We start from the raw sequence: 11852 nt of genomic DNA on the forward strand, positions 1-11852 counted from the left end.
GAAAAGAGTCCAGACTACTGATCAATGTTTTGGAACTTCAGGCGATCAGGCTGTGCCTGGATCACTGGACAGATCGACTCTGGGAGACCCCGGTACGGATCCAGTCAGACAGTGCCACGGCGGTGGCCTATGTCAATCGCCAGGGCGAAACAAAGAGTGTGTTGACAGCCCTGGAAGTACCCAGGCATCCTCTGGTGGGCAGAATGCTTTCTTCCGGCCCTCTCTGCTGTACGCATTCCAGAAGTGGAAAACTGGCAGGCGGACTATCTCAGTCGGCAGGCCTTGGACCAAGGGGAGTGGTCCCTTCATCCGGACGTGTTTCATCAGATATGTCTTTAGTGGGGCATCTCCGAGGTTTGTGGCAAGGTCACGGGATCCTCTGGTAGACGCCGCAGACACTCTGGTGGCCCTGTGGGGGCAGTATTGTCTAAGCTATGCCTTTCCTCCTCTCAAGCTTCTACCATGGCTTTTGCGCTGGATCAAGACCAAAGGGATTCCAGTCATTCTGGTGGCCCCAGACTTGCCTTGCGGCCTTGGTACGCTGACCTGGTGCGATTGGTCACTGACGTCCCTTGGAGACTGCCTCTCAGGGAGGATCTACTGTTCCAAGGGCCAATCTTCCATCCTGCTTTACAGTCACTGGCTTTGGCGGCCTGGCTGTTGAAAGCCAGGTGCTGAAGGATAGAGGTTTGGCTGGGTCGGTGACTCCGACACTGCTGAAGGCTAGGAAGTCTAAATCTAGGAAGCTCTACCATGGTACGTGGAAAGCGTACATTTCGTGGTGTGAGTCGATTGGTGTTCACCCTTTCTTTTTCGGTGGCTTGGATTTTGACCTTTCTTCAACATGGTGTTGAGCAGAAATTGGACATCAGTACCATCAAAGGCCAGGTGTGGGCCTTGGCGGTCTTCTTTACGTGACCCCCTAGACACGCACTCCCTGGTGCGTAACTTTTTATTCAAGGGGTTCAACATTTGACTCCACCTGTGGGGTCTTCTCTACCACCTTGGGATCTGAATTTGGTGTTTTCAGTTCTCTGGAAGCCTCCCTTTGAAAATATTCAGGAGATTTCCCTGCTTAAGCTGCCCCAGAAGGTGGCCTTGTTTATCACCTCTGCTCGCAGGGTGTCGGAGCTGGCAGCGTTATCTTGTTGTACCCCCTACCTGGTGGTCCACTAGGACTAGACAGGAAAGAAAACGTTCTGGCCACACCTTAGGGGCAGTCCCAGAGGGTATATCCTCTTACTTCCTGCTACAGGATATCAGTTTTTTTCTGTCTAGTTAGGAGTAAGGACCTAAGTTCCTTGCTGGGATCTTTGGTCCTGGCAAGATTTTTTAGAAATACTTTTTTAGGCAGCTTTTCTTCTCCAGTGTTCCTGTGAGATCTTCAAGCAAGTACGCTGAAACTGGGCGACGGGCTGGATGTTGAGATCCAGTGGTCACCCCAGTTCAGCCTACGAGCGCGTGCAGGCCATAGCTCCGCGCTGGGTCAGCCGCGACATAGTCCCACTGGACGGGGACTGACCCTGCGAGTTAAACGTCTAGCCTGGACGCCAATGACCGGTTGCAAACTGAGTCACGGCGTCCGTATTGGTCGACAGCCCCCCCACCCCCGTGGAGAGGGGTTCTGTCAGGAGTTGGCGCCCGCCTGGTTCCGGTATGGTAAGTAAAATGTTCCCCCTCTCCCCCTGTCGGGTTTGTTGGTGGACGCGGGCCCCTCTCTGGGATGGATGGACGTGATCCTAGCAGGTGTCATTGATCCCCCTCTTAAGAGCTTGGTTTGGGAGCTGACTATCTATAGTCACTATATGACACTATAAGGGAGATGACTGAAGTCAGTGGCAGACTGCTAAAAGGCATTACTATTAAGGTATAGAGGTATCCTACCTGACATAATGTGTATACAGGCCGATGCCTATGCCTGGATTACCGCATCCGCAGGTCGCCATCCTTCCTTCCAAAAAGCCGGTCACCTCCGCAGGCCGCACAGGCCGAGGACTACCTCCCGCAGGCCGCACCGGCCGAGCGCACACTCCCGCAGGCCGCACCGGCCGAGCGCACACTCCCGCAGGCCGCACCGGCCGAGCGCACACTCCCGCAGGCCGCACCGGCCGAGCGCACACTCCCGCAGGCCGCACCGGCCGAGCGCACACTCCCTCAGGCCGCACCGGCCGAGCGCACACTCCCGCAGGCCGCACCGGCCGAGCGCACACTCCCGCAGGCCGCACCGGCCGAGCGCACACTCCCGCAGGCCGCACAGGCCGAGCGCACACTCCCGCAGGCCGCTGCTACTTTGCTCAAGCCGCCGCTATCCTCCACAGGCCGCCGCCATTTTCCTGCAGATCGCACGAGGCCGCCATATTGGCGTAGCCTCGTGTCTCCAGCATGGGGGCGGCCATGTTTGAGGTGACCAAACACCTCGAGGAGTAATTGGGAGGCACCGGAAGGCGTGTAAAGGGGCGGAGCCGCCTCCTTGGCCTGGGAAAGCAAGCCAAAGACTTCCTGTCTGTAACAGACAGTGCTGGAAGCAGGTTGATAAGAAACTTCTGTGCATCAGGTGAGCCTTGGGGTCTCTCTCTCTCTCTCTCTCTCTCTCTCTCTCTCTCTCTCTCTCTCTCTCTCTCTCAGGGGTCCAAGCAGGTACACTGAGGGGCGCTATTGCGCTGGGGGACTAAGTAAAAAAAAAAAAAAAAAAATGTTTTTTCTTGCAATTAATTTTTTGTTTGCTGGCAAGTGTCTTGTTAATCATGAACCCTGCCACAAATGTATCACCACCTGATCCCCTCGAGGTGGCCGCAGGACCCTCCAGTACCCCACTTGTGATGATGCATTATCAGCAGTTTGGAGTCTTTGGTATCCCGGGTGGAGGTAGCCTGTCAGGGATTGGGGTCAAGAAAAGCGACCCCCGCCTACCCCTATTTCATCTGATACTTCAGATACTGATTCTGAGCTGGTCATTGCAGCCCCTTTTCTGGGATTGTTGTCTCAGGTACGGTCTCCTCAGACATTGAGGAGGACGCTTCTGCCTCCGCCATAGCACAAGAAGCGTTGGTGGAGGCACTAGTTGTGTCTGTCCGGGAAACCTTAAATCTTGAGATTACACCGGCAGAGGTAGCTGAGACTGATATTCCTTTTTTGGTACTAGCAAGCCTACCTAAATGGCGAAGGGTTTACCTTGCCCAAATGGGGTCGTCTGAAAACTAACCCCTGCTATTTCCAAATGCATTGCTAGGTGCTATCAGTTTGAGGTATCCCTCATTATAAGATGGACAGTACCACCAATAGTGGACTCACCGATTTCCAGACTAAATAAAGCCACTGTTATCCCGTTGGATTGACAGAATGGGCCCCCACCCATCTCCAGGGTGGGGGGACGTCTTCACCAGTTTCCGGATCCATGGCTTTCCAGAATCCCGGATAAAGGGGTTCGCGAGGTCATACGGTCGGGATACAAGATCGAGTTTCGATCACTTCCACCGGTGCGATTCTTCCCTTCCAATATTCGACATCCCCGGGTCACTTAAAAAGCTTTGCGGGGGACAGCTTGATGCAACAGGGAGTGGTAGTTCCCATTCCTTGGACAGTTTCAGGGGTTCTAGTCGAACCTGTTCACAATGCCCAGGAAAAAGGGCCAGGTGCGTCCAATTCTGGTCTTGGGAGAGATGGAGTCCATCCGAACAGTGGTGGCCTCCCTGCATCAGGGGGATCTCCTGGCGTCCATAGACATTTAGGATGCCTATATTCATATCCCCATCTTCACAGGCTGGTTCCCACCAGGACACTGAACTATCTGGGCCTAATTTTGGATACATCCTTGGCAAGAGTGTTTCTCCATGCGGAGAAACTCCAGAAGATTCAGTCAATGATTCGGATGTTGCTGTCCGTCAACTGGCTGGGACTGATGGTCGCCTCCTTAGAGGCAGTACCGTTTGCCCAGTCTCATACCCGAATTCTCCAAGAGGAGATTCTTCTCAAATGGAATCGGAATCCCAATTCCCTGGACAATCGGATCCGATTGAGCGAGCGGACCAGGAAGGCTCTGGTCTGGTGGCTTTGGTCTCCGATGCTCAGCCAGGGGAAGTAATTTCTTCGGATAAATTCCAGGTTACCGATAAATGTGTTGGAACTGAGAGCGATCAGACTTTGTCCGATTTACTGGACCGAGCAGCTCCAGGGCAGCCCGGTTTGGATCCAATCGGACTATGCCAGGGTCATGACTTATGTCAATCACCAAGGGGCACCAAGAGTGCCCTGGCGGCCATAGAAGTGGCCAACATTCTTTATTGGGCGGAACAGTTGTTCCAGCTCTCTCAGCGATATTCATCCCGGGGCTGGACAGGCAGATTATCTCAGCCGTCAGATTCTGGATCAAGAGGAATAGTCTCTTCATCCAGAGGTATTTCACCAGCTGTCCCTTCATTGGGGCACCCCGGATATGGATCTGTTGGCATGTCGGCTCAACAGGGCTCGCGCCCGCGATCCTCTATTGGACGCAGCAGATGCGCTGAGCGCCCCGTAGGGGCAGTATCAGCTATTATAGTTATCCTGGAAATTCCGGGCTGGCCTCGTCAAGCCGGATACGCCGTCTTGGGCAGGCTAGTCGCGGACGCTCCTTGGAGACTCCCTCTCAGGGAGGATCTGCGGTCTCAAGGTCCGATCTTCCATCGTGCTTTACAGTCGCTGGTTTTAACGGCCTGGCCATTGAGACCCAGGTACTGAAGGACAGAGGATTGTCAGCTTCAGTTATTCCTACTCTAATTAAAGCAAGGAAAGCGACTTCCAGCAAGTCTATTATCGCACATGGAAGACTTATATTGCGTGGTGTGAATCTTTGGGATTTCCTCCACGTGCCTATTTGGTGACCCGAATTTTGGTTTTTCTGCAAAAGGGGGTTGAGCAGAAATTATCCTTGAGCACCATCAAGGGTCAGGTTTCAGCGTTAGCAATCTTCTTTCAGAAGCCGCTGGCTACTCATTCCTTGGTGCGGAATTTCATCCAGGGGTTGCGGCACTTGGCTCCGCCAGTACGCGCGCCCTTACCGCCCTGGGATCTTAATTTGGTTTTGTCGGTTCTGCAGAAACCTCCCTTTGATAATATCAGGGAGATTCCCTTGCTTACATTATCCCAGAAGGTGGCCTTCTTGGTGGCTATCGCTTCTGCACGCAGGGTGTCAGAACTGGCTGCATTATCATGCCATTCCCCATATCTAGTGGTTCATAGGGATAAGGTAGTTCTTCATCCGAAGCCATCCTTTCTTCCTAAGGTGGTTTCAGATTTTCATCTGAATGAAGATATTGTGCTACCTTCCTTGTGTCCTAAGCCCAATCATCCTTGGGAATGTGCGTTGCATTCCTTGGATGTAGTTCGGGCAATCAGGGTATACCTGAAGACTACGGAATCGTTCCGTAAAACGGATTCACTTTTTGTGATCACGGATGGCCCCAGAAAGGGGTTGCCTGCATCTGCCGCGACTATCTCCAAATGGATTAGACAGACGGTGGTACAGGCTTATTCTATTAAGGGTCGGAATCCTCCGTTCTCTGTTAAGGCGCACTCCACTCGAGCGCGCAGTACTTCCTGGGCCTACCGCCATCAGGCGTCAGTGGTCCAGGTTTGCAAGGCGGCTACCTGGTCGTCGGTGCATACCTTTACAAAATTTTATAAAGTTGATGTGATGGCATCATCAGATGCCTCTTTTGGCCGCAAGGTTTTGCAGGCCGCAATTTGAGGAGACCGGTGGTCTACCTCAAGGGTTTTTTTCCGTTGGAATTTCAGTTGAGTCTCATCTTTTGATTGATGAGCCTTTAAAACTTCTAGTTTGCACCGGTTGGGCCTTCTAGATTGGATTTTGATTTCCATTTTCTCACCCCTCATTTGTGGTACTGCTTTGGGACGTCCCGAGTTGATATTAATCAAGGAGGACTACGTCTGTCAATGAACAACAGAGAAAACTGGATTTTTGTAAGATCTTACCGTAAAATCCTTTTCTCTTAAGCTCATTGACAGACGTAGTACCCGCCCCTCTGTTTTTGAGTTGGGTTGGGTTAAATTCTCTGACACTGCTTTGTGACATAACTGATATCCTGTAGCAGGAAGTGAGAGGATATACCCTCTGGGACTGCCCCTAAAGTGTGGCCAGAACTTTTTCTTTCCTGTCTAGTCCTACTCCTGTAGAGGGCAGTATAACCCGAGTTGATATTAATCAAGGAGGACTACGTCTGTCAATGAGCTTAAGAGAAAAGGATTTTACGGTAAGATCTTACAAAAGTCAATTTTTTTCGCCCATGGCCATCGTTCCTTCCTAGGGTAGTTTCTCTGATTTTCCATTTGAATGAAGACATTGTGTTGCCTTCCCAAACATCCTAAGGAATTTGCTTTGCAAGCCCTGGATGTGGTTTGGGCGATTTGGGTGTATTTGGCAGCCACTAAATCTTTTCGGAGGTCAGACTTACTGTTTGTGATCACGAACGGGCCACGAAAAGGGCTGTCTGCTTCTTCTGTGACCATTTCCAGATGGATCAGACTGTGACTCAGGCCTATTTTATCAAGTCTACTCAGGCGCTTAGTGCTTCTTGTGCCTTTCGTCATCAAGCGTCAGTGGCGCAGGTTTGCAAGGCGGCTGCTTGGTCATCAGTGCACACTTTCACTAAAGGTGGATGTTTTGGCATAAGCGGATGCTACCTTTGGCTGCAAGGTTTTGCAGCCTGCTGTTTAGAGGGCCTGTTCCCTCCTATGGGGGTGTATTGTTCAGGTCGGGGTCCAGTTTTTTTGTTGAGCTCCTATTTACCTGGTTGGCTATTGTGTTTAGGCTTGGGATTTTTTTTGTTGCCCCACCCCTCATTTTTGGCACTGCTTGGGGACGTCCCTATGGTTCTGAATAATGGAGAGCTATGTCCGTCAATGAACGAAAGAGAAAATAGGATTTTTGTACTTACAATAAAGGCCAATTCGGTCAGTTCATTGATGAGCACCCACCCCTCTATGGAGTTTTAATACGCCTGACACTGCCTGTTACTAAACTGAAGGCCTATAGCAGAGAGGGCGATGCATACCAGCTAGGTCTGCTAACAGGCCAACTCTTTTTTTTGCCTAGTGTCCTACTCCTGTAGGGGGCATTATAACCCTGTGGTTCTGAATAATGGAGAGCTGTGTCCATCAATGAACTCAGACAAATGGATTTTACGGTAAGTACAAAAATCCTATTTTTGTTTTACGGCTGTGTACTCATTGCAGTATTGCTGATCTTTGTGCAGCCATGTATATTGTTCCATTAACAACTATGAATCTCATTTCAAATCAGTAAAAAAAAAATACTTTTTTACTCCCCTGTGCAAGAGGTCTAATACTCTTTTCCTACCTTGTGTCAAAAACTGATGTAAGAGAAATATAAAGAAAAAGCAGAAGATCGTAGCAAATAGATGATTAATGCCATGTTCCAACATGTCATGCATGCAGTGAATTAACTGGTGACCTCCAATTTTATTAAGTATTACCAGTTTTCAGTTTATTTCTAATGCATGTATTTTATCTTTGTGATGCCAATCAATGTCATCAAATAAGTTGAGCCTTGGAATGTAGGCTGCCATTGCTGACCTTCCTACTGTACAGGAAGAATGGGACTCCAAGGTGAATGGGAACAAAGCTAGGAACTCTGGTGGAGAGATGCTGTATTCCCTTGGAGACAAACGAAGTAGATAGATAGATAGATAGATAGATAGATAGATAGATAGATAGATAGATAGATAGATAGATAGATAGATAGATAGATAGATAGATAGATAGATAGATAGATAGATAGATAGATAGATAGATAGATAGATAGATAGATAGATAGATAGATAGATAGATAGATAGATAGATAGATAGATAGATAGATAGATAGATAGATAGATAGATAGATAGATAGATAGATAGATAGATAGATAGATAGATAGATAGATAGATAGATAGATAGATAGATAGATAGATAGATAGATAGATAGATAGATAGATAGATAGATAGATAGATAGATAGATAGATAGATAGATAGATAGATAGATAGATAGATAGATAGATAGATAGATAGATAGATAGATAGATAGATAGATAGATAGATAGATAGATAGATAGATAGATAGATAGATAGATAGATAGATAGATAGATAGATAGATAGATAGATAGATAGATAGATAGATAGATAGATAGATAGATAGATAGATAGATAGATAGATAGATAGATAGATAGATAGATAGATAGATAGATAGATAGATAGATAGATAGATAGATAGATAGATAGATAGATAGATAGATAGATAGATAGATAGATAGATAGATAGATAGATAGATAGATAGATAGATAGATAGATAGATAGATAGATAGATAGATAGATAGATAGATAGATAGATAGATAGATAGATAGATAGATAGATAGATAGATAGATAGATAGATAGATAGATAGATAGATAGATAGATAGATAGATAGATAGATAGATAGATAGATAGATAGATAGATAGATAGATAGATAGATAGATAGATAGATAGATAGATAGATAGATAGATAGATAGATAGATAGATAGATAGATAGATAGATAGATAGATAGATAGATAGATAGATAGATAGATAGATAGATAGATAGATAGATAGATAGATAGATAGATAGATAGATAGATAGATAGATAGATAGATAGATAGATAGATAGATAGATAGATAGATAGATAGATAGATAGATAGATAGATAGATAGATAGATAGATAGATAGATAGATAGATAGATAGATAGATAGATAGATAGATAGATAGATAGATAGATAGATAGATAGATAGATAGATAGATAGATAGATAGATAGATAGATAGATAGATAGATAGATAGATAGATAGATAGATAGATAGATAGATAGATAGATAGATAGATAGATAGATAGATAGATAGATAGATAGATAGATAGATAGATAGATAGATAGATAGATAGATAGATAGATAGATAGATAGATAGATAGATAGATAGATAGATAGATAGATAGATAGATAGATAGATAGATAGATAGATAGATAGATAGATAGATAGATAGATAGATAGATAGATAGATAGATAGATAGATAGATAGATAGATAGATAGATAGATAGATAGATTAGATAGATTAGATAGATTAGATAGATTAGATAGATTAGATAGATTAGATAGATAGATAGATTAGATAGATTAGATAGATTAGATAGATAGATTAGATAGATAGATTAGATAGATAGATAGATAGATAGATAGATAGATAGATAGATAGATAGATAGATAGATAGATAGATAGATCAAACTTTATTGTCATTGCATAGTACAGGTACACAGCAACGAGATGCAGTTTGGCATCTACCAGAAGTGCAAAATGTAGCAATCGTGCAAAAGTGCAGATAAATATCTAGCATATTTACAGTGCAGATAACCATCTAGCATAATTAAAAAATATATATACACTATATATATATATATACATGCATTATATACACAAATGAATGTGAAATATTGGGCAAAATGTACAGTAATGATAAAGATACATACAGATATAAATAGTGCAGATGTACTGATGAGTGAAAGATATACTATGGAGTATGTACATGTATAGTACAGAGGTTACATACAGTCTTTTGTTTGTGTTTGTTTTGTAATGATTAGCGGTGTAATGTTGAGTTCAGTAATATGATGGTGGATGGAAAAAAACTGTCCCTGAACCTGCTGGTTCTAGTGCGCAAGTTTCTGTATCTCCCTCCTGACGGAAGGAGGTTAAACAGTTTATGACTGGGATGCGAAGAATACTTGATGATGTTGTGAGCTCTGCGCAAACATCTGCTGTGGTGAAGGTGCTCAATGGCAGGCAATTGGGTGCCAGTGATGCGTTGAGCGGTTTTTACCACCCTTTGCAGTGCTTTACGTTCACTCACAGTGGAGCCTCCGTACCATACAGTGATGGAGTTGGTCAGGATGCTCTCAATGATGCAGCGGTAGAAGCTCGTTAAAATCCCCGGTGACAAATGAGATTTCTTGAGACTTCTCAAGAAATATAGACGTTGTTGTGCTTTTTTTTACCAGAGCTGACGTGTTCTGCTGCCAGGACAGATCCTCAGAGATGTGAACTCCCAGGAACTTAAAACTGGAGACTCACTCTACCTCGGTTCCATTGATGTTGACTGGTAGATGTCTCCCGCTGTTGGATTTCCGGAAGTCCACAATGAGGTCTTTGTGGCGTTGAGAGTCAGGTTATTGGTGGCACACCATACTGCCAGATTACAGATCTCTTCAATGTAGGCAGATTCGCCATTGTTTTCAATCTGGCCGACCACGGTGGTGTCATCCGCATACTTGATAAAGATGTTGGATTTATACAGAGGAGCACAATCGTGGGTGAACAGGGAGTAGAGCAGTGGGCTCAGAACACAGCCCTGCGGTATGCCAGTGTTCAGAATGAGGGTTGAGGATACCTGGTTTCCCAACCTAACAGATTGAGGTCTGTTGGTGAGAAAGTCCAGAATCCATCTGCAAATGGAGGTGCAGATACCCAGTTCCCTGAGCTTAGTGATCAGTACAGTGGGGAGGACTGTATTGAACAGGTGACTCGGCTCACTAGAATTCACATAATATTGGAATATCACTTTTAGGTGGACTGCACATTAAAACAAAATATTAATGCGATAGAAAGAAAGAGGACAGAAGATGTTGTAGGGTGCTTTCACACTGCCCTATTGTGGTTTCCCCACAGTGTACCCATTTTTTGTATGGGTTACCCACACTTTAACTTGGACTTCTATCAGATCAGGTATTTTTGGTGCGTTTTCAGAGAATGCATCGAAAACGCCCAATCTAATAGACCTCTATGGGAAAGTGCAGGTAGCCCGCATGAAAACCTTGGGTACAATGCAGTGCAGGGAAACCGAAGCAGGAGAGTGTGAAAGTGCCCTTAGCCAGCCAAATCAAATAGCTGCTTAGGCAGCCACAGTAAGTAAGGCTTCTCCGATTGATGCAGAAGAATATAGCTATGTTATTGGTCTATTACCTATAGAGTATTGAGTGCTTCTAGGTTGAAGGAGATATTGGGGCCTAGTTCACAACAGTTGTGTACAGAGCAAAGTTAGCCTGTACCTATGTGATCACAGATTCCTGCCCAACTGCAAAAAAAACTTCTTAGAAGAACAATTTCTTTTTTTTTTTTAACCAGGGTCTAAAATATTACTTGAAATGCTGGCTGCTAAATGGTGTTTGTGTATCAATTGTTAAAGGTTCTGTAAAATAATGAATATGTGTATTATTTTCAGTGTGAAGGAGGCATGCATTATCCTCACCCTGGGTATAGGTCCAGCGCTGCTCCTGAGGGATGTGTTACAGACTGCAGCTCACAATGGAGATAGTACCGACATCAACAGCAAAGTGCCCTCTGCTACAGCAGCTCTAAATGAACTTGGAATCTACAAGCTGGCACCACAAGATGTAGAAATTCTTTTTAATCTACGGACCAATTGGCCAAATACTGGAAAATAATCTTTTCATATGCACAGTTTAACAGTCATTTGTCTGCTGACTATAATATATCTACTAGTTCTTTGCTAGTAGCCATAGCTTTCCTTGTGGAAGGTTGCTTCCTCTAAATAACACAACAAGTTAGGTGGTAAGGACTAAGTTTTTACAACTGTAAATATGTTTCAAAAGTAAAATAATTACCACCCATGGTATTGAAGCTGAATTCTAGACAGATATAAAAGACATTAATTTATGCAGCTCTATAAATACTTCATTAAATGTAAGTTGTGACTTGATAGCACTGCTGTTTAGGAACTGCAAAAGGCTAAGGTGTGAGAGGGAGAAGCAGCTCAAGTCCATCAGT

The 11852-nt window shown here is 45.1% G+C and overlaps 1 protein-coding gene across 1 annotated transcript in view; it reads left to right on the forward strand.

Annotated features, from left to right (window-relative positions):
* The window catches only part of RINT1 (RAD50 interactor 1), an 80083-nt gene extending 68436 nt beyond the window's left edge, over positions 1-11647 (forward strand). Inside the window, exon 14 of the mRNA XM_082252754.1 lies at positions 11287-11647. Coding sequence (XP_082108880.1) covers positions 11287-11509 — 223 coding nt within the window. The 3' untranslated portion in view covers positions 11510-11647. The remainder of the gene's footprint in view (positions 1-11286) is intronic.
* Positions 11648-11852: the final 205 nt, after the last annotated feature.

The sequence above is a fragment of the Pelophylax lessonae genome (genome assembly GCF_965119305.1).
Source record: "Pelophylax lessonae genome assembly, chromosome: 4".
Lineage (NCBI taxonomy): Eukaryota > Metazoa > Chordata > Amphibia > Anura > Ranidae > Pelophylax > Pelophylax lessonae.